The sequence below is a fragment of the Trichoderma evansii genome, assembly GCF_050947405.1.
Source record: "Trichoderma evansii strain SZMC 28006 chromosome Unknown GGI43scaffold_32, whole genome shotgun sequence".
Classification (NCBI taxonomy): domain Eukaryota; kingdom Fungi; phylum Ascomycota; class Sordariomycetes; order Hypocreales; family Hypocreaceae; genus Trichoderma; species Trichoderma evansii.
Window position 1 is genome coordinate 225,223 of NW_028145174.1, and position 25,878 is coordinate 251,100.

Consider the following 25,878-nt stretch of genomic DNA (forward strand, 5'->3'; position numbering starts at 1 on the left):
ATATTGATCCTTTGTTCGCAAGGACGAAGACTTTTTGTCAAACTCTACGTTGAAAATGTTGTTGGTTGTCTTTGGCTTCTGGGCCTGTGACTCAGTCTTTTCTACTGGTTTCTGAAGGTTTGAACGTGTCCTACGAAAGAGAAGGCATTGAATGATTATGGATCCTTTGCGCCCGAAAATGAGGGATTTAGATCTACTGAGATTGTGACGAGAATCAGCTAAGCGTTTGGTGATATGTTTCTAGCTGGCAGGGGTAGAAGAGCGCGTTGAACGAGTATAAATAAAGCCTTGAATGAAAGAGCGGTTTCTTGAAGTCTGGAACGAGGCGCTTAAATCATTAAACTTTTACAATCCTCGAAAGACTCGAAGATGCTTCCGCGGCATTGCCTTTCCGCAATGCCTGCGGCCATCTTCCGCCTCATTTTGTTTGTTTCTTTATTAGAGGTTACTGCTGTAGCCACCACTTCAACTCCTCCTGCAAATAATGCAACCAAAACTATTGCATTCTCGTCAGCAGTTCAGCTGGCAACCTCTGTCCAATGGCAGCTAGATCAACTTGCGACTATCCCGGCTATTCCAATGCCAAAGAACGTCTCGTCTCTGCCTGCCTATCAAGCTGTCAGTAAGCTGGCGCCGGCTTTGCCTGTGATACAAGCAGGCGTTGAACTTCCAGAGGCCGATAGCATGATATCCGACTTGATATCCTGGAACAATGCATCCTCAACCGGAGAGTCATTAGCCGCTCGACAAGACATCCTTGGAGTGTTAATCGTGGGTGACTCCATGACACAGGGCCAGCAAGGCGACTATACCTGGAGATATAGAATCTGGGAGTGGTTTCAAGATAACTAGGTTGATGTTCAATTCGTTGGCCCATACTCAGGGACAGTACCGCCTGACCCTGCTTCTCCACCATCACCACCACCGCTCTACGGAGCTACCGCGCAAACGACTCAAGTTGGCACAAATGGGAGTTATGCCAAAGATGTAGACCCTGACTTTCTGAGAAACAGTAACCACTTTGCCGTTTGGGGTCGCGCGGCGGCTGTTGACAAAGGCCTCATCGGGGCCGTTTTGTAGCAAAACCCTGCGGATTTGATGCTGCTGATGCTCGGGTTCAACGACATGGGCTGGTTCTATAGTGACGCTGGCGGAACGATTGATAGCATTAGCACTTTGGTCTCCAATGCTCGAGCTGTGAATCCGAATCTCAAATTTGCTATTGCGAATGTGCCACAGAGGAGCTTCATCGGCGGAAGACAAGATCTGGTTGACAACACCAACACGTACAACCAATTGTTGCCCGCTGCGATCTCTCAATGGTCTACCGAGCAGTCTCCGATACAACTTGTTGAGCTCCAACAGAACTACGACTGTCAGCCCAGCGGCTGCCCAGCAGGTATGTTTCAGATCCATACCGTTCTGGCGCGAGACAATAATGTCGACTGCTATAAGCGGCAAAAATGTACCTAGCCTTGCTTTGCTAATGTTCTTCATGTACATGCTACAGGTTATGATGGCTTGCACCCAAATGCTTGGGGCGAATATCTAATCGCCCAAGCTTTTGCACAAACCTTGGTTGATGGCTTTAATATAGGAAGCGTGCCTCTCGCTGTACCTAGTGAAGATGATCCAAGTCTCGACAGAGATCTTCCAGTTCCGACAAATTTCCAAGTATTCACTAGCCCTCAAGGAGTATCTGCAACTTGGGATGAAGGCAAGTACCTCCTCATCAAACCGTGTACCACGAGAACTTTGGCTAACAACCGGCCGTACAGTGTATGGAGCTTACAGCTACGACGTTTCAGTGTCTATTAATGATGGCGCAAACACTTATTCACCAACGACGAGGTCATTTAACAGATGGGATTGCCAATGGCCGCTAGACGGATGGACATATGCTGTGTCTGTCCGAGCAAGTGCCGGTGATAACAGGAAAGGAGATTATACTGCAACATTGTCAGCATTGGCTCATCCACAGCTGGCGGCTCCTCCTGAGAATGTCGTAGTGACACCTACGGAAACCGGTTTCACAGTGACGTGGGATCCTCCGACTGGTGATTATACAGACAGTATTGTTGAATACAACGTGCTCTACTGGGACTGGAACCCCACAGATTGCCAATACATCTCTGGAGCTGCATTCAAGTCGTCAAAAGCGGTTATTGAAGGACTTAATCCAGGAACAAACTATCTTATCGCCCCAGTTACTTGGAACGAAAATGGACAGGGATTGCCCTTTATTGCCCAAAATGCTGTCCCCGGAGTTGGGACTCCTGCTGTACCTGGTGCTCCGTCGGTCAATTCCAATGATCCTACAACCGTGCAGTGAGTACAGATATGGCAAGCTTGAGATGCCAACGCGTTTTACTAATTCATCGTGTCCTCATTCAGAATCACTTGGGAGGGCTCGAGCTTGGCCGGAGGATATCAAGTCTGGTCAAAAAACATCAACCAAGCCGGCAGCGAGTGGAAAGTCATTGCGAATGTGACAGAGTCTACCTGCAACGACGAATTGAGTATGGAATTACGCGTTTGCCCTCTCCGCTTTCAACGGCAATGAAGAGTCTGAGATGGGGCCATCGAGTGTTGCGCCCTCGCCCGCTAGCAGTGTTACCGAGGGAAGCCCCGGCCCAACCTGTCCCGCAGCAGCATCATGGTGCCCGGGAGGTGCATCAGTCTCTGTGCCTCCGGTCTCTGGTGGCGGCGGAGGATCTGGCACCATCACCGTGGTTGGCGGATCAACGTAAATTGGAGTTACACTGAAAACTGCCCCTATATACTTGATACTCGGTTATGCTAATGATCGAATGCTAGGGCTACCATTAGCGGCACGAAAACAGTGATAGGAGGCACAACAGAAACTTTGGTTCTGACGACGGGCACAAACTCGGTAGGCTCCGTTTACACTGGCACCATCACCGAGGGGCCAACGTCGACAACTTCCGCAATCGCTGGCCTCAAGACCTACACGACATTCCCACCTGGAGTCTCTTGGTCTACCACCTCTGTTGCGACCAACACACACGACTCTTCGGGCCACCCTGTGCTTGGGCCTTGGCCCTTATGCTGGTTCTGTCCTCCCGGAATCCACGGAATTGTGCTCTCCGGATGGCCTGGGCCAGGAGTTTTCCCCGGCGAAGGGTGAGCAACTCTATTACAGTTGTAGAAGCTTATTTACTAATTTCTTCACAAGACCTCCTGCGGGACTTCCAACTCCCTTCCCACCGATCACGATAGATCCAGAAGGCAACCCGTCATACGAATCTTCTACAGAGCCGACAAAGTCCTCGACTGCAAAGTCTAGCTCATGTAGCGCCGAGACTGCAACCGATATCACATACTATGTTTCATACGCTACTGACAGCGCGGGATCCACGATTTTCACTAATACATACTCGTCGTACTCATCTCAAATCACAGGTTGCACAGTCTCCGGGGCTGTTGCCACGTCTACCACAGTTTCGGGATATCCTTACTGCTCGTATGGAGGTTACTCGAATTGCAATGCCCGTCGTGATGCTGCGACCGCTGCAGCTGTCCAAACTATTCGTCCTCCAGCGGCAAGGGAAAGCGAAGCGGAGAACTTACTTCAACATGCTCGGAATTTGACGATAGTTGAGCGTGACATCCCCGATTTAGATCAAGCTGACTACAATGTTCCTGGACTATTCGACATTGTAAGGGTTCAACCTCGCACGGTTACAGTAGATCACGCCGGTACTATTAGTACTGGTGGTACCTCGACTTCCCAATTCCGCTACTTTCGTGCATCTGAGCTTAACATGTTGGTCGATGGCTTATCGGGCTGTACCTCCATCGTCGTGGTGTTGCGATTAGGTAAGTTCTGCTGCTCCCCATCCTCCATAAACTCAAAGCGAAATGTATTAGGTATACGGGTATAGATTGCCAGAATGAAGACTGACTTTCTCAATGAAGGAGTATTTGCTACGCACCTTTTGGGAACTTCCAGGCTTCCTACAAGACGCAAGGTTTCAAACGGATGTCATCGACTATCTCCAGTACGTTTCAATGCGGTTTATGGCGCTCTTGGGATATCAAGCGCTGGAATACCTATGCATGTATATGCCGCATGTACATTCACTGATTTGAATTTACAGCAATGGTGACGACAGCGAGACCGGCACTCCGCCTCTCTCAGCCCTCGTTGGGACCGACACCTTTGGCGATATTGAGACTTTTAAGTCTCAGATATTTATTATGACACCGGCTATCGAGGGCCTTACCGTAACTTCTCAAACCCTCAATGCGTATAGAACTCTTACCCAAGGCGACAACCCTCCCCGATTCGGCCCTTCGCAGACGGAAAACCCAGATCGACTCACTCCACTCAATAATTTGCTAGGACAGTTAATGCCGGATGTGCCAATCTCGACTTTTGTCTATAGGGTGAATGATGCCGCAGATCTGAGCAAAGGCGCCTACGGAGCACTAATGGTGAGTGAATCTAGCGACTTTGCTCCCTCTTATGGTTCACGTTTGTGCCAGCAGCCGCGATGGGCTAGAGACTACATGTAGACTAACGTGTCTCTTGGGAACAGGTCTTGTATAGCAACGACCAAAAGTTGGACCCGGACACCGGTGACCCGCTGGAGGCACCGCAAAGAGCAACATGGCAATGTTATATGCAGGGAAGCCTTATGGGCTCTGACCTTTGGGACGCCACGCCTGAGTAAGTCGCGCGCGTAGTCTCCGAATTTATTACAACATTAAAGATGCATTCACTGCAAAGGTGTTCTCGCCTGTTAACCTGATTTATAGGCAAACGGGAACGTGTGCAGCAAACCAAAAGCGCCAAGATGGGAGTGCCTGCTCCTCTCCTGGCTCCGGCTCCGGCTCCTCCTCCTCGCCTACCAGCTCCGGTGGTGGTGGTGGTGGTGGGAACGGCAGCGGCGGCAGCAGCAGCAGCAAGCATTCGCCAACTGTAACTACGATGTACATTACGAAGACGACAACTTTCACTACCACCATAGACACGAGTGTTCTTGAAGGTGCCTTGACTGTTGCAGCCGTCAGTTGGCTAGTGAATGGAGCAAAGGGCGGTCATATCGCACTCTCTGACTACAACATGAACTACTTCCCTACGCCGACTACAACGCCCGACCCATGTGATGCAGGTTTCTTCTCTGTCGCTGGTACAGCTTCTCCCACACCAGATACGTGGAGCGATATGCCCCAAAGCGTATCTTTCGACTCGCCGCTCACGTCTGGGCCGGCGCCTCTCTCTTCTTGCATATACACCAACCCAGCCGCACCCGACAATGGCGACGGTGGCACGGTTTCTTGCCAAGGGGCGGACTTTGCCTGTGTTATTGCAACCGCTTCGGTTTCGAGTTGTGGCCGCGACCAGGCTATTGGATGGGATACGAGCATCCTGCCGATTGTCAGCTGCGACGTGTATGTCGCAACAACCACTGTGGCTACGTCAACGTCGACTGTGGTGCAGACAATCACATCGACAATAAGTTAGAGGAGAGTATGAGAGCCTTGATCTGCCGCCTACTTTACACTCATCATTTTACGTGACCATCTTAGGCATGTGGCGATTCATTAACTAGAGCCCCTGTGGCAAATTTCAAGAATATGTATGTGGGTTTGGACAGGGATGGAACTGTTTGTCATGTCTCTTTCACAATATTATACTCTATATTGGTAGAAAGCCAATTATAAAGAACAAAAAATAGTTCTAAAGCTATCTAGAGATAACTACAGCGCATATTACATTCAGCTGCTGTTTGTTAAACAAGGTAGTGGACCTCGTCAAATCTCATGAATTTCTCAGGTTGAATTATTACGCTGTCGTTCCTGCCACTCTTGAACAGCCTCTAAAAATTGTTTGCTGGATTTATCCTGAGCGATCTCAAGCGGACTGCGATATGACACATGTGTATTAACGGAAGCATGATTAATGTCTGCACCGTGATCCAGCAAGAACCAGACCAACTCTTTCATTTCCCTACCATTGTTGCTGTGATAGGCCACACAATCCAATGCCGTAGAGCCGCATCTACCTGGTTTCCACCATACCGCATTTACGTTGATCCCAACTTCATCTACAAGGTATCGTATCATGGCCATGCGCTCATTGTACCAGGTACTGTCGGGGGACTCATCGGCAGAGGGAATAATACGTGGTGCTAAATAAACAGCTTTTTCAACGGCGGCATGTAGTACGCCTTGGTGGAAAGGTGCGCCCTTCTCTCGCAGTAGCTTAAATGTCGCGACTGAACCTCTCTCGGCAGCAGCTTCGAGCAACGTTATGCGGGGGACTTGACCTACGCCGTTGGCATCTCGTGGAGGAGTGTCGCCAGGCAAATATACACTGGCTCCGTGATCGAGGCACCACTCAACAAGATCGTGCCACCTCACCACGCCCCACAGCAATGGCCCGTCTATGCGACGTGGCCGAGAATCAATATCCCAGCCGTGTGCGATGAGTATCTCAAGCGCCTCGAGCGAAGGCTTGGCGAGTAGATCCTCGTCGCTGAAGAGGAACCCGGGGTTTACTTCATTGACGTCGGCACCATTATCGAGCAGGAAAACAAGAACTTTGAATGCGGATCTCTTGAGGGAGTTTCGGAGGCCGCTCCAGATGACTTCGTGAACTGTGTTGCGTGATTCTGGGTTGGCTGCCAGCGAGAGCGCCTGCGCCATTAGGGATACATCATCGGTCCTGCAAGCTTGGTTGGCCATCCGCCTCGGGTAGAGGGCGGGTGGCAATGGCACTCGCGGTTGGATTAGGTCTGTATGTTCCATTGAATGTCATAGGGAATAAGATTGATGTGGCTTATGTGCTTTCAGAACAGGAAGTATTGCGGAGGAAGACTGCTCGGGGGAGTCAGTGAGGGGTGCCTGGAGATGATAAAGCGACTGATGTCTAGAGTTGGTGCTACTAGCGGCATCCATATGCATGTTGGCTCTATATCTTTCTAAGCTCAATTTATATAGGCGGCGCGAATCCGTGCCACAAACTTCTTCAAGTTTATGTGTGTTTTGGGCCCAGACAAGAAGGGTAGAAGTTGATAGAGATGGCGGCAGTTAAAGACACATGTTACATTGAAGGCATTGTAGATACATGCATGTGTATGCCTACGAGAATACTGCGGGTCCATCTATATATGAAATTGATGACAGTAGATACTACCTCACGCTGATATAAGGTCAGGATAATGCATTAAATCTGCAATAACCACAGTCCTCGAGAACGCTGCGGGTCTATTTATATACAGTATTAAACTATACTGTATATCCAATTACCTTGTTATTTCTCCTAACTAGTTACAAGAACTGGTTTTTGTTTAATTTATCTTATTTATTTGATCTGCGCTAATCAATCTCACAAAGTAATCAAAAACCACCCACCGCCGGCTCACAAAAAAGGAGATACATACTGCCAGACACAGCTCATATCAAGTTATTCCCAATCTCTACAACAAAAAGAGCGAGCTAACAATGATAATAACAGTAACAGTTAATAAATAAAAAGATAAAAAAAGGATGTGACTCCCACGCAAAAAGACAGTAGTAAAAAATAGAGATATGTAAAAAGCAGGATCCCTCATTCGCCTCCGCTATGAAGTTCAATTCAACACAAAGCTTAATTAAAGTCAATCCAGTCCATCTCATCAAGAGAATGGACCTCTTTACTTTCTCCTTCGCTTTCCACACGTAGACGTAATGTAATGCTTTCCATCAATCTCATATCAAACAAAAAAAGGGGGGTGATAAGAAAAGACTAGCTCGGCCAACAGTGATGATGTATCAAGCAGTCTAAATACGTATAGTATCAAAAATAGGAAAGAGGTCGTGATAATGACAGATGTCTTTGTCCAATCGTCTAACTCGATTTCCTCATATTCGGCATTGACAAAAAAGGAAAAGAAAAAAGAGTGAGGAAAAAAAGGGTTGGTAGTAGCTTGAAAAAGAGGGTTTTGTCAAAGCCACTCTGTGGTTGACAGCAAGCTGTTCCGGTGAAGAGTCAATCAATGTTCTCTTCCCCCTTCTTTCTTCTATCCATCGCAAGAGACTTGCGGTAAAATATGACCATTGCATTATTCATTGGCCGCGGTAGGGCTTTCAGCCTTCTTTGGTGAACCAGGTTGGCTTCCGGCAGCGCTTTCATTAACTTCTTCTTCAGCCCCTTCTTCACCTTCTTCCTCTTCCTCCTCCTCTTCTTCTTCTTCCTCTTCCTCTTCTTCTTCTTCATCGGCAACCATGCCATTCATACGCTCCCATACCTCACGTCGTATCTTTTCATCTTTGGCCACTCGTGCTCGCTCAACTTCTTCGAAACCTCCCGATTTCTTTAGCTTACCCTCAGCAACAAAGTTTCTAATCTCACGGTGCAGTGCGTTATCCGAGCGGTTCTTCAATTCTTTCTGTCGCAGCTTCTCGGCGCGCTCAATCGCTTCGAGACGGTCTTGGTGGTTGGGCTGCAAAGCTCGCACCTCACCTAGCATGTCTTCTTTCGCGGCACTCTGATTGACGCTGTTGCCGAGGTTGCTGAGGGTAACGCCCTTGGAAAAAGTACGCGCTGTAGTAGCGCTGGGGCCGGTGCCGGCATCCTTCATCTGCTCTTTGGTGGCTTGCTCAACGAGAGCAAAAGTCTCTGACGCCTTCTCCAAGTCGTCGCGCAGATCAATAAGCAACTCCTCCATAATGCGCAGCTCATCACGACCCTGGCAAACATCTTCGAGCTCTTTCTCCCAAATCTTGGTCCAGATAGGCTTCTCCTTGTTCATGTAGTCTTCCATTGCCTTTAGCTGTTTGGAAAGAGAAGTAACGTCCTTGGAAACGACCTCAAGCTGTCGAGGCAATGGTCGGACACCACGGTGTACGACGTCCTTGCGCAAATCTTCCACCAAGTCTTGGAGGTCGTCAACCTTGGCAACCAGTCGATCCGAGTCGGCGTTGAGCTGTTTCCGTCCGTTTGTAACGTAGGCATATCCGTTATCACCATCCATACTGGGAATTGCGGCCTTGGCAGCCACAGTCTTGACATTGGCCGCTTTGGTGCGAATAGTGGACATGGAAGCTTGAATCTCAGATTGGAAAGTGGAGTAAGTTTGTCGGAGAACAGCAAGATCGCGCCGCAGGGTTTGGACTTCTCCAATCTGGCCGCTGCCGATCTTCTTTCCGGCTCCCAATAGAGTCAGCTTTGGTTCATCTACAGCTCGTACAGGGGCCTGCTGAGCTTGCTCCACGATCTGAGCTATCTCTTTGGTAGTCTCTTGTTGGCGATCCGACACCCGTTGCAGAGTGGCAGCTTGGTCGTCCACATTCTGCTTCACCTCTCGAACAATCTTGGTAAGCGCAGACATGCCCTCGTCAATGTGTCGCTTAACTTCGTCCAGCGGCTCCACGTTGAGTACTAAAACAGTTCGATCCTTGATATCGCCCAGGTCTTCCAACTCATGACGAACACCAGATACCGGGTCTTGGATGTAAATCTCGGGTAGATCGGCGCCGTTTTGCTGCGTGTTCCAAGAGAATTTATCTATAAAAGCCAACTGCAAACGTCCAATAGAAAGTTCATCGCGACCCTCGGGCAGAACAATCTTCTTAACTTTTGATTTGTACTGGAGGAAGAGTGTCAAGTCTTTCGTCGGTGTTGGTGGGGGCGAAACCTGGAAGTAGTTCTCGCTTGGCTTTGACTCTGTGGGAAGAGGCGTTGCTGTCTGAGTATCGTTGGGCTTGATTTTCTGCTCTTTCTTGGCTTCAGATTGCGGCGATTCGACCATGAAAGGATTGACATCGTTTAGAGGTCCGGAAAGAGTTGCACCTGGCGCATATTTGTCATCTGGGGTCTTCGTGATCGGGCTCTCAGCCGGCTGGGTCGGTATAGTTTCTTCTGCTACCTGACTAGGAACTCGAACGGGGGAATTGTTATAAGTACTGCTCCTTTTGATTTGAGATGCGGTACGGCTATGTCGAACAGATTCGCGTGACTGAACAGCGCGCAGCGATTCTCTGGCCTCCTTTCTTCCCCTATTCGGTAACGTTCCAGTTTGTGACGGAAGCATAGGGACGGCACTCGCGGACCCTCCAAGATGTTTCGAGATCTGGTATTGAGAGTATCGTCGAGATGCTCTCCTTTCCAAATCACCGCCTTTTTGTAGCGCTGCCAAAGCACTGGAAGTATTGTCCGGCGGTGGTGGAGGCGGAGGGGGGAATGAATCGATATTGAGGTCTCCTGTTGGCGGCCCTGAAGGCATAGACGGGATTGAAGGGATTGAAGGCATGGTCGACTCTTCTGCTGGATACGGCGGCACTACAGGCATATTCTGCATGGTAGAGCTGGAAACAGAAGACCCATCTGAAGCGACCGATCCTCTAGATGGGTCTCGTTCAGAGTTGAAGCGCCGCGTGGGCGATGATCCGCCATTCGGCTGAGGACCAGATCCCGGTCGATGAGAGGTTGGTCGATGGTTCTCCAAGGTATCCTCGAGCATGTTGGTGATGCCACTGGTCCCACTGGCAATCGTACTGACGCTGGTGGTTCTCTCTGGTACAGACGATTCTCTATCCCGTCCTTGTTTCTGGCGCAGCCTCTGTTGTTTTCGCTTTAGACCGTGGAGCAGGTTGATGATGATATCTCGGATCCTAGGTAGATATTTCTCCAAGCTCTCGGCACTGGCTTCTTGGCTCAAACAGGCCTCGAGAATGCTCCGGAGCATATCTGGGACGTTGCCGAGGTCGGATGTGTCGACGTTGATGGCCGTGAAGGCCCGGCAAGCCATGTTAAATTCATAGCCTAGTCGCACATAGACGTCGGAGACTTGCGCATCGGTTGCCTGGCCGCGCGACCATTGTGTCAATGTTTCGAGAAGCTGTTTTGTGGCTACGAGCAGGTGAGTGACGCTCTTTTCGATTTGCGACAATGGCATGTTGGAACCGCTTCCCGATCCGGATGAAGTTGAACCCTGCATACACGGTTAGAAGGCGTCAGCTTGAGTCGCGCTCCATGGACTGGGATGAGCGCTGGATTCCCCATGGAGATGCCACATACCTCGCGGTTTGTCCTCCTGGAGCCGCTGCTTGACGGAGCAGACCTGACAGAGGCGTTTGATTGTCGCTGGGCTTGGCCCGGCGGGATGCCAGGAGAAATGGCTCGCACCGAAGGCGGAGGCCCAGGATCGGCAGCAACTGGAGAGCGCCGCTGCGAGTATGCCCTCTGAGCGGCAGAGGCTTGCATCTTGTAGTTTCTTTATTTGTCCTTTTTTTCTCTAATTTTTGTTTCCTCCTACTATTCCTTCCAAGCTCGTAGTAGCGACGAGTTTTCCTGTCGGGTGTATCCCTCGCCCCTTATATTCGTTCCACGGACCGTGATCGCGGGAGCCAAGCGGGTGGCTGGCAAGCGGGTCGAAGAAAGCGTTTGGTGGCGGATTTGCAAAAAAATGAGCGAGCGACGATGTCCGATGGGAGGCGGAGTCTATCGTTGGAGTCGAAATCGAAGTCGTGAATTCTTATAAGCTAAAGCAGCGACTGAGGGAGTGTCCCATCATCCAGCGAGCGGCAGATGACAAAAAGCAAAGAAAAAAAGAGGCCGAGCGCAGTCTTTCGGTTATGCGCTATGCGCACATTCAACTGGCGGCCAGGAAGCAAAAGGACAGACGAGGCGGCACAACTTGCGACAGCCCTCGAGGCGTTGGGGCCGAGCAGAGAGAGAGAGTGAGAGAGAGTAAAAAACGAGAAAAAGAAAAGGGAAAGGAATGGCCGGGTTTGGGACCTGCAAGAGGCTGGTGTTCGTGGTCTGGTCTTGAAGAGAGATGCGAGAGGGGGTGGTCTGTGTTTTGCGTCTTGTCAGCAAAAAAGCCCGTTCGTCCACCTGAAGAGCTGAACCAGCCTGGTAGGCGGTACCTGGATATACCTGGCAGGTACCCTCTTGTACTATCTGCAGGGTGCACGTACCCTCTCGCGCTTGTACCTCCAAGTCTCTGGCGTTACTGTGCTAGCAGCGGAGAAGCTTCGGACCCGGACGCATCAACCATGCAGCCAACAGGGCTCTATATTGTATTTGAGGAGAGTGGCTTGACGAAGAATCAACGATACGGACGCCGTATGCATGTGAACACTTTTTCAAAGTTAAGGTATAATAGGGTTCGAGACAAGGTCTCGGAAGGGAGGGCCTCGTATTCCCGCAAGCGAATAGAGAAACAGTGTGAATATGACGGGCTTATTCCTGGCTCTCAGGGTCACCGAGATGGATTATGGAGGGTCGATCTTGAAGGATGTCAAATGGCTGCAATACGAAGCACACACGCACAAACAGAGAAAGAAAAAAAAAATCAAAAATCTTTTTATCTATCTTTATCCAGCCCCCAACATTATGCATGATAAGGACTTTTTTTTTTTCGGGCGGCGCACGTTATGCGCAGTTGCGCAGGTCATAGGATCTCAAGCGCAGGAACCGGAGGCTGTCAGTGGCTGGAAGCGCCATAGCGTTGGGCAGCTTTTTGGGGGTTCAACGTCATGTGGTTATTTATAGCTGCCCAAAGCTACATCAATAAGCGATACGACGCTGGATGCTATTAATGGTTTGGGGATCTGGCGGCAATGGCTTTTACACGAATAAATCTCGATACTGTGCCTGGCAGCCTCGACAAACTGGTTCGACGATTTCTACCTATGCGAGGGCGACGGCACTTGTACATGCATGTACCTTCTGGGGTGACATTCATCTCCCCAGTCATCCCCCCAGTTGTTTCACAAAATCCCATCAGATCCGGCTGCTGCATCCGTCGCTGCCTCGAATCCTTAACGCAGGTGTTTCTTACATGCAGAAACAGAAAAAAAGGCTCTGATGGCCCCCAACTAGCCAAACTTTGTATATACGCACAGTACGATCGGGAAATTTTCTAGAATGCTCCATCACCCTGCCCTGCGGCACAAAGTAAGGGGGCCCAGCCACTGATCCGTGGTACCTTGCATCGATACCTGGTACAGCTACCATGGCAACACAGCTTTTCAGGAGTCGCGTTATTACTTGTACGCCAAAGATCAGGGTCAAGGATTACACACGTGCTCTATATCCGCTATTCTATGCATATATAAAATAATCAATATTCAGGTACAAGGTAGATCGTCCGAAAATTATCGTACGCCCCATCCGTTGTCTAGCAACGCCGTAGCCTCCTCCAGACTCAGCCCTGCCGTCTCGGGGTATATTCGCCAGACAAGGCCAAGCCCAACAGTACAGATGCCTGCATAAAGCACAAAAGTCCAGGACGGACTCAGCGCGTCCATCATTGGCAAAAAGGTCAATCCGACAGCAAAGTTGGCCGCCCAGTTTGTGGCCGTCGCAACTCCGCTACCCACTGAGCGTACTGATAGAGGAAACAGCTCGCTTTGCATCCATGGCACGTTGCCCAGGCCAAGGGCGTAAGACGCGACGTAAACCATGATGCTGACGAGGACAACAATGGCAGGACCGCTGCTTCCTTGAGTTTCGTTTGCCGATGCCGTATCATTGCTGCGATTGTCCGGCGCCTGCTCCAGAGACAAATATGAAAATCCACCTGCAGCCAGTAGTAGTCCCAACGCCATAAAGGGAATTGAATAAAGTAAGATCCGTCGGCGGCCAATCTTATCAATGAGACCGAGCGCAACAAGCGTAAAGACAAAGTTGGTAACGGCAACGATGAGTGAAGTCAAGGTGGGGCTTTCAAATCCCATGATGGAGAATATGGTGGCCGAGAAGTACATGAGCGAGTTCTAGATAGTCAATGTCAGTACTCGGGTCCACAAGGGAGCAAGCATGATTCAAGTTGCACTTACAAAACCGCTCAACTGCTGCAAGCCTTGCAGAAGACATGCAATTGCTAATGCGCGGCGATGTTTTCCTTCACCCAACAGCTCAAACCACACGTAGAGCCCATTCCACGGACCAAATGTCTGGCGATCATGTCGCAGTCGTGTTTCGTCTTCTTCTCGAATCTCAAGTTCAATCTCCCTGATGATGGCATCTGCAGTGCCATCAAACCGCCCTTGCACGCCATTAACTTTTTGAACAACGCGCTTGGCATCTTCAGATCTTCCAGCCTTTACCAACCAGCGGGGCGTCTCCGGCATAAAGGCCACAAGAGCACCCTGCAGAGCCGCTGGCAAAGCTCCCAAGCCTACCATCCACCGCCACCCAGTTTCTTTCGATGCATACGTGGACAGTGCCCAGCCGATAATGTAAGCCGCCATCTGCCCAAGCGTAATGAAGAGCACGTTGATAGTCACCAAACGGCCTCGGTATGACGACGGTGCGATCTCAGCAATGTATAATGGCACCACAAAACTTGCAGCACCTACTGCCGCGCCGATAATGCAGCGACCGGCCACCATAGCCGGCACAGTAGAACTGACAGCCTGCAGAACGGCCCCGAGGATGAACAGCACGTCGGCGTATAAAATGACTCTTTTGCGGCCTAACCGATCGGCGATGAGAGACGAGAATGGCGAGACGAGCAGCGCGAAAAGGGAAGTCGAAGAGGTAATGATTGATTTGTCCATCGAAGTGAGATCTCGGTCCGACAGCGCCTTTCCGATCGAGACGAGCGTGGCAGATATAACACCCGTGTCATCTAGAGCCCCGACTGGTAAGCATCTTCTCCGTAATCAATAACCTTGAGATTTTTAGGAAGACTTGCATCCAAATAACAGCCCGCTTATTCCAGCAGCAAATGTCAAGATCAGGACAAACACGCCAGGCCGCCCATCGGTCGCCTTTCCCGCACCAGCCCTCGACCCAGGCACGTCGTCGACAGTATCGTACGGCGCATCGTCATCGTGGCGGTTGCTCGAGATGAGCGGCGCTTGTGAGCTATCCATTGCGATGGAAAGCCCGGGCGCCTAGTGTCGGGGTTTTATCGAGCTCATTGGCAGGGATTCTTCGTGACAGTGAATGAGGATGAAGTTGATGTTTCGGAGCAGGTCAGATTCGAGGTTCCGAAAATAGCGGCGTGACCCTGGCACTAAGACCCAGTGACGTTTCCGTCCCACCCCCAGACCGAAATTGAGATCAGATAAGATATGCCGGTATATACGTATGCACTGCAACCCAATCTCGGCATTGGACTGATTATGATTATATTTCAGCTTCATATTTATGTCTTCTCTTACATTCTTGCACTTTGAAATAAAGTCACTGGCTAATGATTTACATAACCATAAATAGCCGCAGTGTTAAGCTTCATCGTATCATGGCATGTTACACGCTGTATCTCACTCCTGCTTCTTTGCCAATGCCACGATGCTAAAGTTCAGGTTCCCATTGCTGGCCTTCAAATACTTGCGCACAGCGAGATCCAGCGCCCCGTCACTCAGTACATCGTCACCTTCGCGCATTAGTCCACGATCTAGAGGGCCATCAGTGGCTCCCTCCAGCTCCCACAGATGGCCGTCTTTTCCCTTGACAAAGGATATAAAGTGATTAAAATTGTCTTCATTGGCGCCGGGGGGTTGAGAGTTTCCAGTTCTAGCTGCCTTCATGTGCTTCTTCTCCAATTCTTCATCGTTGTACAATGCAGCGGCTCTTTCAACGGGCTTCAGTGGCGTGGCTTGCTTCAACAGTCGCTCCAGGAAAGAGTCCTTTAGAACAAAATTTCTTGCCTCTCCGTTAGCAACTGAATGCAGCAACGCCATTAGGCCACATGCATGCCCAATTGTTTGCTGCCACCAAATGATGGGCTCTTCATCGCCGCTCTTATCGTAAGTCAGTGCAGGCGGGTTGACGGCAGTTCCGTCTTCATTGCGAACAGCATAATATATGGGCTCTGGGGCGATGAATATGAGCGCTAGAACGGGACGTGGCACCAGCGAAAGGAGATCAGCATCGTCGAGACTGTAGACATCGTAGAATCCGAGATCAGGTGAGACTCCAAGATCGTGCACGAGCGATGTGAAGACTTCGGGGTTGTTTTCTAGAGGGATGAAGGTTTTTTGTCCAGATGGACGGATATATACGCCTTCGGTTGGCATAATGGGCTGATTCAATTTTCCTCGCTGTGATTGTGAGCAGTGGCAATAATGCTGAATTTGGTGTTTACAAAGTTGAAGATTGAACGTCTTTGTGTAAGTCGAAACAGGTGCACGTCTGGGCGCGGGGTTGTGGTAGTGACGCAGCAGGTACCACGCGGCACTCCGTTGCCTAGTAGCTATACCCTTTTTATTCATGCAGCAGAAAACCAAAAGCTCAGCAATAGGGTAGCGAGTAGTATTTATAGAGACTATCTGGATACATATATTCAATGGGAGAGTTTCTGGGGTGCTGTTCATGCGATAAAATAAGGGGATCCAACTTCGCTATTGCTCTAAACAAAGTAAGTCAACGCAACGCAAAACAGCTATAAAACGCAGAGAGGAGAAAGAAAGGATCAATCTCAGCTGTAATGGAGCTGATACAGCTCCTGGTGATTAATTATGTTCCTTGTTCAGAGCATCTGCCTGAGCCTGTGCCTTGGCCACGGCGGCATCCACTGCCTTGATCTGCTCTTCACTTAAACCCATCGCCTTTGCTTCCTTTATCCGGTGCTTGAGTGCTCTATCCATCATACTCTTCGGCACTCCGGGGGTGAAAAATAGGCCCTGGCAGCGATCCCAGGCCAGCTGCTGAATCTTTTCGACCCGAGCAATCATTTCCGACTCGAATGTCGTGATCTGCTCATCTAGTTCTTCGCTGGTTTGAGCTTTGAGAATCACACGAGCGAGAAGCATGGCGTCTTCAAGAGCTTGGTTGACACCTTCGCCTGCATGAGGAGTCATCAAATGCGCCGCATCACCAATAATAGTGATGCCAGACTTGTGCTGCCACTTTTGTCCGATGGGCAGTCGCCACAGCGATCTGGAGCTTGTCTCCCCCTGGGTCTCATCGAGAGCTCTACGAAACTCGGGCCCCCAATGCTCCAACTCCTTAGCCATTGCTTTCTTCACCTCTGTGAGGTCTTGGGAGTCGTAACCGCACTTCTCAGGCTTCATCCAGTCCGCATCCTCGCGCACAAAACTGAAGCCCGCATTAATGCTACCATCGCCCATCTGCTGCAGGGTGAGCCGTTGGCCATCAGCACTGGCAAACACGCTTCCGCGGTTGACGATTTTGTAAGTTTCAGGGGCAGTCTTCTCCGCATCTGGGATGCTAAAATGGTGCATGGCGACTCTCGTGTACTCTGGCTTCAGCTCAGGAGCAATGGATAGGCGGACCTTGCTGAAAGCACCATCGGCGCCAACAACAAGATCGAAGCTATCAGTTGTTCCATTGGCAAATACCAAGGTGCTGCCCTCTATCTTTTGCAGGCGGTGACCCCATTTGACGGTACCTTCGGGGAGAGAGTTGAGTAAGATTTCTCTGAGCTTCACACGGTCGATTTCAGGGCGTTCGCCAAACGCAGCGCTGGATTCAGCATCAACACCGCGGACGACGTAGTAGTGAAGATCCTTGTCCGTAATGGCCATGTATTGCCCATCGTAACGGGCATACGAGAGGAACTCGTCCCATAAGCCGGCTTCTTTGACAGCTGCTAGACCTGAGGTAGTGTGCAAATCCAGAGTTCCACCCTGGGTTCGGATACTGGCAGAATCCTCTCCTTCGAATATGGTGGATTTGACGCCTCCAAGATAGAGAAGTCGGGCGAGTGCGCAGCCTGTGTTGATTGTTAGTCCTTGGTTTTGGGATGCTGTATATAGATATTTCAATTATTGGATATATTTACCAGCTGGGCCTGCTCCAATAATGGCAATTCGTAAGTTCTGCATATTCAAGTGCTTAAGTCTTTAAACAGCGTGGTGGTCTGGTGCGGAGTAAGATGACAGTTGGCTGTGTATTAGTGAGTCGTAGCGTAGTGTTGAGCTTGCTAGTGATGCGATGATTGAGGGAGGCAGGAAGGCAAATTATTGTAGAATTGTTCTGATTGATTTTTTTCTGGTTCATCTATAATAAAAAATGGCTACTTCGCATTCCTTTTGTATTCCTCTGAATAACTCCTGATCCAGTGCTAAATTTACATTTGCTCTGTTTTTACTTTCGTGTCACCTTGTAGGCGGCGTAAGCCACTTTGGCGCGGACTTTTACGAAACACCGGCCACTCAGCTCTAAGCGACGCGTAAAAAATGACTGCTGGTGTCTACGCGGCTGTATCATCATGGTGCGATTTCTATTGGCGAAATTAATAGTAGCAAAAAGGACTTGTTTTTATTGATCCTTCATACAGACTATGCGCCACGTAATGCCCTGTCTGCCGGGAGCGACTTTGCCGCTGGAGGCCGTTCTAAACTCCTAAGACACGTTTGGCTTCGTTTTCGCTACGATTTTAGACAATATGACTACTAAAAAAAAAAGCTCAGCAATCTTGTGCAAAAAAGAGATTTTGTCTCATTTCCGAATCCTAGTCACTGTCGTATTGTATATTGGTGCAGGATCGAAGGATCCTAGAGCCAATCTGGTTGATTGTATGATCATGCAACAGAAGCCATCGCTGTAAGTCTTGTAGGGCCAAAGTCAACTGATCGGTTGTTAGCTGAAAAGCTATGTGCCTCGCAAAAGCTTTCTACTTTGAGGATAGTACTACGACCAGACGTAGCGGGAGCAAAACAATAGGCAATTTTACAACCATGGGCACACATTTCTATTAGGTAAGCATACACTCTATTATTCTACTGCCTCTGCTAGCTCTACCTCAGCTACTTTTGGTGGAACCTCTACTGCCTTTACTGCCTCTACTGCCTCTATTGTGTCTATTGCTTCTACCATATGTATCATATAATACAACTCTTTATAAATCCTAGTGCTCTTATTCCTCCTTGTGTGTGTATTTTCATCTGGCGTCCCACCTGTTCATGTATGGTTAAGTAAACATCGCTGCAGCCTTATCCCATCGCAGCTCCATCTACGGCTCTCGATCGGTTGTGCAAGGGAGCTTGACACTTCTAGAACTATACTCTATTATCTCCTTATATACGGGAGCTAGTGTTCCCGCATGGCATATGCATCTCCAGGTACGGAAATTCTTGCCAAGACAAGGCCAACCTGGATGCTTAATAAGAGGAACATTCACAGCGTCTGCCTCACGGAAAACGCCGTCTTGGTGCAGTCGGACTTTGAGAGGTATTCTCCGTCCCGGCGTGGCTCAGTGGCCAATCAGAGGCGACCTCAGCCCGGCGCATAAAAGGTGGCCGGTCCGCGACACAAGGTGGAATCTGCTAGAGAGGTCTGGGAGCAACAAGCTGTCATTTTTTCTGTTCGTTTCTTCTGAACTGTCCCACTTTTGTGTTCGTGTGTTTACGGAAGACAGTTCACGCTGAATAAGCGGCCTTTGTTTCCGACAACAGCCGCCTTACCTAATTGTGCGTATCCGCTAGCCTTGCTGGTTCGCGCTGAGTCGGCCTTTCGCTTTCGCTCTCGGCACGTTGCGCGCTAGTATCCGCAGAATTTTATATACGTACCTCCCTATACGTGCTCGCTAGGCCTAGGCCCGGAGAGCCCAGCCGTGCCTGGCGCCAGCAGTTGATGAAGCCCGATTGTTTCCAGAATATGGTTAAAAAAAGTAAAAGAGAAAAAAATCTTCAGTCCCTTGTCTGTTTCGATTCATTGTCAAGCAGCTGCTCCACAGTGTATCCAGCCCATCCCCCTATATCATTTCGCTTTGGCTGTCCCCCTGCCTGAGATAGAGTGCTCATACGAACCGCATCGTAAAGTGCTCGGTGCCACGGAGCGCGGCGCTTGGTTCATGGCGAACCGAACAGATCGATCTTCGCAACGATCACATCGATATCCACAACGCACATGGTAATGGTAATCTAAAAGATGCGATTTCTAATGCCACAGCCTCACGGGCCTGTTCTCCATGGAGAATCCGGCAGATATCTGACCATCCATCCCATCTCAATGGGCTGCCTCGTCGGTTTCGCCCCTGCCGAGAATCATCTGCTGCAAAATGACGTAGCTCTCCTGATGGCTCTCGGCCGGGATCTTGAAGCGCACAACCTCCTCCTGCTGGTGGAGCCACGCCAAACGGCCGGGATTCGCACGGCATTAACATCTTGGCTGGACCCCGTTTAAGTCCTCGGCCTTTAGCTAGCCCCATTATTGTGCTTGTTCCTACGTTTGCGACAGAAGAGAGATAGGAGAGCTGAGCGCAGAGATTTCAAAGCCGCTGCCGTGTGAATTGTAATACAAAGGGCTAATGTCGGGGGCGAGCTGGGATGAATAAACTAAATGGGTCCAGCTAGCCCCAACGTCAATCAAGTCTAACTCAAATACCAGTTCTGCAGTCAGAAATGACATGCTAATTGCTGGTAGCTCAAGTCGTATTGACGACCTTTTGTGGTACATAAAGACAGCGTTGCGCCGCCTATCTTACATGCATACATAGGCCGTGTTAGCATTTCCGCTTGAGCTTCCCGTCTGAGATCCTTCTGTTCGCCCTGTTTGTTAGTAGATAACGGAACAATTGTCGTTGGATTTGCGTCCCACTAAATATTATTCAGACTCATTTGTCATCTTCGCATCAATCAAAATTCATTTACGATTTACGGTCTCTGCTGCTACTATTTCCTCTGCTCTAGCGAAGACAGGACCCTCTCCTACCGTTGAAACGAATTTTTCCTCAGTTGCTAGCATCTGACAGGCCTACTAAACCACTGGCACTGTCAACTACATCATCACATCTACAGCACCCCCACCTTACCTAATTAGCCGCCCCGCTTGGAGCGCTGCCATTACTGGCTCTATCCCATACGCGTACTAGCCATTTCTGCACTTGCCCTGTTCCAGCGTTAGCCTTTTGCTGGACGAGTAAATTGTACTTGGCATCTCGCCCTACTAGCTCCCGATCACCGCCGTACTAAGTACCGTGGCCTCGTTTCCACCTATCGCGACGACTGCCGTTCCTGCGCCGTCAAGCTTTTTCTCACCCTGGCTCTGACCAGGACTATATCAATCGGGCTCCCCTCTTTTCCCTCGGCATTTTGGGGGGTATTCGGCCAATTGGTTCTTTTCCAGCCATCGATAACATCATATATATCGGCGGTGTATCCTTATTTTTCTTTCCCATCTTCCTCAGACTTCTACGTCTTATATTCATCTTATATCCTTCTCTCCCATTGTCGATTGGGGAGCAGATCATACAGCAAGAAGCGCACGTTGAGCGCGCAGTACTACCTTGGACATCGACATTATGGATTCCGCCGAACGAGAGATCTGGGAGGCAGAGCGCGATGCCTCTGCCGGCCGCTATCAGCGAGCTAGCCACGAGATTGAACGTGCGATGACAGCTTCGTCTGCTTCGTCGTCCTCAGATCGCGACAGCATCTACCGCCGCCGAACTAACATGAGTCGCGTATCAACGCAGAACGATCTGGAGCGCCACTCTACCGCTCTTAGTCGAATTGCTACTCAGCGAAGCCAGCACGTTAATACCGTCGGAGGCTCACTTCGCTCAGAGAGTAGAGCATCTCGAAAGCCTATGCCAAACTTTGGTGGCGGCAAGCCATATCCTCCATTACTACCCGCCCAAGAAGAATATGTTGTCGAATTCGATGGGCCTGACGATCCTCTACACGCCCAGAATTGGCCAACAAGAAAGAAGCTCCTTACGTCTGCCATGTTGGCCTACACTACAGTCGTTTCCACCTTCACGTCCTCCATCTTCTCTTCTGCGACATCCACTGTGGCCGCAACCTTTCATGTTGGCCTCGAAGTTGGTGTTTTGGGCACCTCGTTTTACGTCCTGGGCTTCGCATTCGGTCCTTCACTGTGGGCACCGTTGTCTGAGCTTCGGGGCCGTCGTTTGCCCATTGTCGTCTCCATCTTTGGTTTCTCTCTCTTCACCATTGCGACCGCCACCGCCAAAGATATTCAGACGATTCTCATCTGTCGATTCTTCGCTGGCTTTTTCGGTTCCTGCCCGCTGGCTGTCGTTGCCGCCGTCTTCTCCGACATGTTTGACAATAGGACTCGAGGAACAGCCATTGCTATTTTTTCCATGACCGTTTTTACTGGCCCCATGCTGGCGCCCTTTATCGGCGGCTTCATTGTCACATCCTATCTGGGATGGCGCTGGACCGAGTATCTCCCTGCCATCATGGGATTTGCCGCTTTTATTCTTGACTTGGTCTTTCTCGAGGAGTCTTATCCACCCGTCATCCTTGTTAGTAAGGCTGCGGAACTGCGAAGACGGACCAAGAACTGGGGCATCCACGCCAAGCAGGAGGAAATTGAAATCGACTTTGCTGAACTCGCCAGCAAGAATTTTCTTCGTCCGATACGCCTTCTGTTCACCGAACCCATCATCTTCCTTCTTTCACTTTACATGAGCTTTATTTATGGGCTGCTCTATCTATTCTTCACTGCATACCCTCTTGTTTTCCAAGGCGTCCATGGCTTCACCCCGGGCCTGTCTGGCTTGACTTTCTTCGGATTGGTTATTGGTGAGCTTCTTGCCACTTTTACCATCATTCTTCAGGTGCCATGGTATAATCGCAAACTTGCTGCAAACAATGGCATCCCAGTTCCCGAGTGGCGGTTACCCAACATGATGGTTGGTGGTATTGCCTTTGCCGGCGGCATTTTTTGGTTTGGATGGTAAGTTATTGTTCTCAAATACCGGCCCCAGAATAATAGTCAGTAACTAACAATAATTGCAGGACTGGATTCTCTGCGTCTATCCATTGGGCAGTCCCAACTGTCAGTGGAATTCTTACTGGCTTCGGCCTCATGTCGATTTTCCTTCAGGCTCTCAACTATATTGTCGATGCCTACCTCATGTTTGCCGCTTCAGCCCTTGCCGGAAACACTTTAATGAGATCTCTCTTTGGAGCTGCTTTCCCGCTTTTCGGTCGTCAAATGTTTCTTGGCATGCACATTCAGTGGGCTAGCACTCTCCTCGGTTGTGTGGCCATTGCCCTGTGTCCAATTCCATTCATCTTCTACTTCTATGGTGCCAAGATTAGAGCAAAGAGCAAGATCGCCCCTGTCTTTTCAGCCCCAGCTGACGAACCCGAATCTTCTGATACCAACGTGGACGAGAACGAAGAGGTGCAGAGAGAGAAGGAAGAGGAGCACAACGCAGCAGCATTGGCCAATGCGCCAAAGAAGGAGAGCGAAATTGGCGGTCCCGCTGAGACCGTATGAAAGAGCTATGAAGAGAGGCCATAATCTTTACTTTGCCTTTTCCTTCCTTTTCTTTCCACATCAGCAACTTGACTTTTTATATGGGTTGATACCATTCCAGTTTATAAATGGACGAGCGAGAGTGTGAGCATGGCGTTTTGTTTCTTATTAAAAAAAAAGCTTGGATTGGGAAGCGGTATAATATTTTACTAGTACGAATAATGTTTTACTGTTAAAAACGAGTGATATAGTATTAGATATGCTAGAATACGGTCGTCGGCTTTGGGTGGATATCAAACAGCGGCTGCATCAGCTAGCCTGGATCAATCTTAAAGATAGATTTCTTATGACAGATTTATGTGCTCCCTTGCTTATGACGAATAGAGTGCTTATGGTTGACTTAAGCATAGATTCCTGTTTCACATGAATCGGCTTGGCAGCAAGGGCTGTGAATGCTGGGGTTCGAAGGATTGATTACCTACTAGCTTAGCTCAGGTTTTACGACACAGATATAGCCTGAAGTGAGGGATCTTGAAATTTTATATGCGAGGGCCGTAGGAACATCTTTACTTTCCAATCTCGATTGTTCAAACTCAAATTCATCAAGCTAAATAGCATATTTAACCTGTAACTCTAAATGAAAACTCAAGAATTCGTAGTATGTCATTGGTGACGGTATCCCGCCTCTTGTATGCAGCCATGATCGTGGGCATGTGGCCATGAAACAGTGCAAATTTTGCACTGTCCGATCCCGCTTAATCGCATATCAGAGCTCTGTCCACCACACCACCATCATGAGATTGAAGCTCCCAAGAGCTTGACATCATAAACCATGCCTCGTCAAAACCCGTCATGATTCCCTCACTATGTCGCTTGCGCTGCCCCCAGTGGCGGCTACAAGCCCGCATCCTCTCTGCGCGGAGCTTTTCAGACATTAAGCGCCCTTCATCTGCGCCAAAGCCCATCATTGACATCAAGCACATTCGGCAGAATCCGGAGCTCTATGAGAACACCTGCCTGGAGCGCAACTACAAGCGCCAGGCGTCCCACCCTGCCAAAATCGGCCAATTGCATGCCGAGTGGCAGCAACTTCAAAAGGATGGCCGCGCGCTGAGGGAGAGGTCGAATTTGCTGAGAAAAGAGCTTGCTAATTCAGCGACGAGCAGCGATGATGAGGATCTGAAGGATGTGAAGAATATGAGCCGGGAGAAGGTCCAGGATGAAGCGAGAGCACTCAAGAGTGAGCTGGTGGTGATTGAGAAGAAGGAGGCCGATGCGGTTGCGCAGATGGAAGCCCTGGCTCTGGAGATTCCAAACCTCACCAGCGCGGATACGCCAAGAGGAGACGAAGCTGAAGTTTTAAGCTATATCAACGAGCCTCCGAGTTTTGAACAGGGACCTGAGCAGATCTGGAGATCGCATGTACACATTGGCGCCGAATTGGGCATTCTCGACTTTGCTGGTGCTGCCACAGCGTCTGGCTGGGGATGGTACTATCTGCTCGGTGAAGCAGCACAGCTTGAGCAAGCATTGATTCAATATGCCCTCGCAGTGGTTACTAAGCATGGATGGACTCAAGTATCACCTCCTACAATGGTGTATAGTCATATTGGCGCTGCCTGTGGCTTCCAGCCTCGAGACCAGAACGGCGAGCAGCAAGTCTATGCCATCGCCCAGTCCCGAGCAGACGCTGAGCGGGGTGTCCCAGAGATGAGCCTGGCGGGTACTTCTGAGATTCCTCTCGCTGGCATGAAGGCTATGTCTACTATTGATGCTATTGATCTACCTCTGAAGAGAGTCGCTGTATCAAGGTGCTATCGTGCCGAAGCTGGAGCTCGCGGCGCCGAAACAAAGGGTCTATATCGCGTACACGAATTTTCAAAGGTCGAAATGTTTGCGTGGACGAACCCCGACGAATTTGAAGCCCGAGAAATCTTTGACGAGATGTTAGATATCCAGACAGAGATCATTTCCTCCCTAGGACTGTACTGCCGCGTCCTATCTATGCCGTCCACTGATCTCGGCGCCTCTGCAACACGCAAGATCGATATGGAAGCCTGGTTCCCTAGCAGAGAGCATCACAGCGGCGGGTGGGGCGAAGTGTCGTCCGCGAGCCTCTGCACAGACTATCAGACGAGAAGGCTAGCAACTCGCCTTAAGACAAGCAGCGGCAAGCTGGCCTTCCCCTTCACCGCAAATGGAACGGCGCTAGCTGTCCCGAGGGTGTTGGCCGCGATTCTAGAGAACGGGTGGGACGAAGAGGAGGGCACTGTAGCAATTCCAGAGTGCCTGTGGCCGTGGATGGGGACTGATAAGATTGGGCCTTCGGCGAGGAGAAAGAAGGACGGGAATGTGGGAGAGATGATGGCGTAAAAAAAGAATAGGGTAGGCGGTGAATGCTGATTTGTTACGATATTTATATTGGGAGGGTATGTTAACTTGGGCTGGTTTCTCTTTCCTATTTCTTTCTTCAAGCATGTCAAGTGCGATGTATTAAGGGATTGGTTCAGCTACGTGCCATGTGGTTGTACGATAGTGTATGTGATGGGCAGGTGTAAAAGAAAAAAAATTGATATCATCTACTCAAGCTATCATGGCTACTCTTTCCCCTCTTGTCTCAATCTTGATTCTCCATCTTTGTCGTCCCATAAGCAATCTTCTTGGTGTGCTCTCAGCTATTTTCTTTCCTTCATATCCATCTGTGCCGTTGTGTCGATACAGTAGCTAGGAGGCAGCGGTATCATGGCCGGTAGCGGTATTATAGCTGG

At 49.8% G+C, this 25,878-nt stretch overlaps 9 protein-coding genes across 9 annotated transcripts; 4 read left to right on the forward strand and 5 right to left on the reverse strand.

Moving 5' to 3' along the window:
* Nucleotides 1-388: 388 nt before the first annotated feature.
* Nucleotides 389-2,787, forward strand: GGI43DRAFT_431625 (carbohydrate esterase family 3 protein). Its single transcript, XM_083209431.1, has 7 exons — nucleotides 389-771; nucleotides 853-1,076; nucleotides 1,167-1,399; nucleotides 1,511-1,717; nucleotides 1,779-2,328; nucleotides 2,395-2,519; nucleotides 2,566-2,787. The coding sequence occupies exons 1-7, from the start codon at nucleotides 397-399 to the stop codon at nucleotides 2,748-2,750; spliced, it is 1,899 nt and encodes a 632-aa protein (XP_083055716.1). The 5' UTR covers nucleotides 389-396; the 3' UTR covers nucleotides 2,751-2,787.
* Nucleotides 2,788-4,760: 1,973 nt separating this feature from the next.
* GGI43DRAFT_271291 (uncharacterized protein) lies at nucleotides 4,761-5,645 on the forward strand. Its single transcript, XM_083201084.1, has one exon. It carries the CDS (start codon nucleotides 4,955-4,957, stop codon nucleotides 5,489-5,491), a length of 537 nt encoding a protein of 178 aa, XP_083055717.1. The 5' UTR covers nucleotides 4,761-4,954; the 3' UTR covers nucleotides 5,492-5,645.
* A 154-nt stretch (nucleotides 5,646-5,799) lies between these two features.
* Nucleotides 5,800-6,675, reverse strand: GGI43DRAFT_388467 (ankyrin repeat domain-containing protein; the record flags this gene model as incomplete). Its single annotated transcript, XM_083204075.1, has 1 exon — nucleotides 5,800-6,675. One exon carries the CDS (start codon nucleotides 6,673-6,675, stop codon nucleotides 5,800-5,802), a length of 876 nt encoding a protein of 291 aa, XP_083055718.1.
* Nucleotides 6,676-7,859: 1,184 nt separating this feature from the next.
* Nucleotides 7,860-11,400, reverse strand: GGI43DRAFT_271308 (actin interacting protein 3-domain-containing protein). Its single transcript, XM_083201085.1, has 2 exons — nucleotides 11,030-11,400; nucleotides 7,860-10,943 (listed from the first exon to the last, which is right to left on the reverse strand). The coding sequence occupies exons 1-2, from the start codon at nucleotides 11,213-11,215 to the stop codon at nucleotides 8,073-8,075; spliced, it is 3,057 nt and encodes a 1,018-aa protein (XP_083055719.1). The 5' UTR covers nucleotides 11,216-11,400; the 3' UTR covers nucleotides 7,860-8,072.
* A 1,593-nt stretch (nucleotides 11,401-12,993) lies between these two features.
* GGI43DRAFT_271341 (general substrate transporter) lies at nucleotides 12,994-15,167 on the reverse strand. Its single transcript, XM_083201087.1, has 3 exons — nucleotides 14,658-15,167; nucleotides 13,798-14,591; nucleotides 12,994-13,734 (listed from the first exon to the last, which is right to left on the reverse strand). The coding sequence occupies exons 1-3, from the start codon at nucleotides 14,836-14,838 to the stop codon at nucleotides 13,114-13,116; spliced, it is 1,596 nt and encodes a 531-aa protein (XP_083055720.1). The 5' UTR covers nucleotides 14,839-15,167; the 3' UTR covers nucleotides 12,994-13,113.
* A 64-nt stretch (nucleotides 15,168-15,231) lies between these two features.
* GGI43DRAFT_426192 (ubiquitin carboxyl-terminal hydrolase) lies at nucleotides 15,232-15,987 on the reverse strand (the record flags this gene model as incomplete). Its single annotated transcript, XM_083208609.1, has 1 exon — nucleotides 15,232-15,987. The coding sequence occupies one exon, from the start codon at nucleotides 15,985-15,987 to the stop codon at nucleotides 15,232-15,234; it is 756 nt and encodes a 251-aa protein (XP_083055721.1).
* Nucleotides 15,988-16,359: 372 nt separating this feature from the next.
* GGI43DRAFT_271338 (FAD-dependent oxidoreductase) lies at nucleotides 16,360-18,136 on the reverse strand. The gene is made up of 2 exons (XM_083201086.1): nucleotides 17,715-18,136; nucleotides 16,360-17,645 (listed from the first exon to the last, which is right to left on the reverse strand). Exons 1-2 carry the CDS (start codon nucleotides 17,755-17,757, stop codon nucleotides 16,423-16,425), a joined length of 1,266 nt encoding a protein of 421 aa, XP_083055722.1. The 5' UTR covers nucleotides 17,758-18,136; the 3' UTR covers nucleotides 16,360-16,422.
* Nucleotides 18,137-20,835: 2,699 nt separating this feature from the next.
* Nucleotides 20,836-23,250, forward strand: GGI43DRAFT_271400 (major facilitator superfamily domain-containing protein). Its single transcript, XM_083201088.1, has 2 exons — nucleotides 20,836-22,582; nucleotides 22,645-23,250. The coding sequence occupies exons 1-2, from the start codon at nucleotides 21,177-21,179 to the stop codon at nucleotides 23,129-23,131; spliced, it is 1,893 nt and encodes a 630-aa protein (XP_083055723.1). The 5' UTR covers nucleotides 20,836-21,176; the 3' UTR covers nucleotides 23,132-23,250.
* Nucleotides 23,251-23,944: 694 nt separating this feature from the next.
* GGI43DRAFT_417930 (serine--tRNA ligase DIA4) lies at nucleotides 23,945-25,756 on the forward strand. Its single transcript, XM_083207475.1, has one exon. It carries the CDS (start codon nucleotides 23,963-23,965, stop codon nucleotides 25,481-25,483), a length of 1,521 nt encoding a protein of 506 aa, XP_083055724.1. The 5' UTR covers nucleotides 23,945-23,962; the 3' UTR covers nucleotides 25,484-25,756.
* Nucleotides 25,757-25,878: the final 122 nt, after the last annotated feature.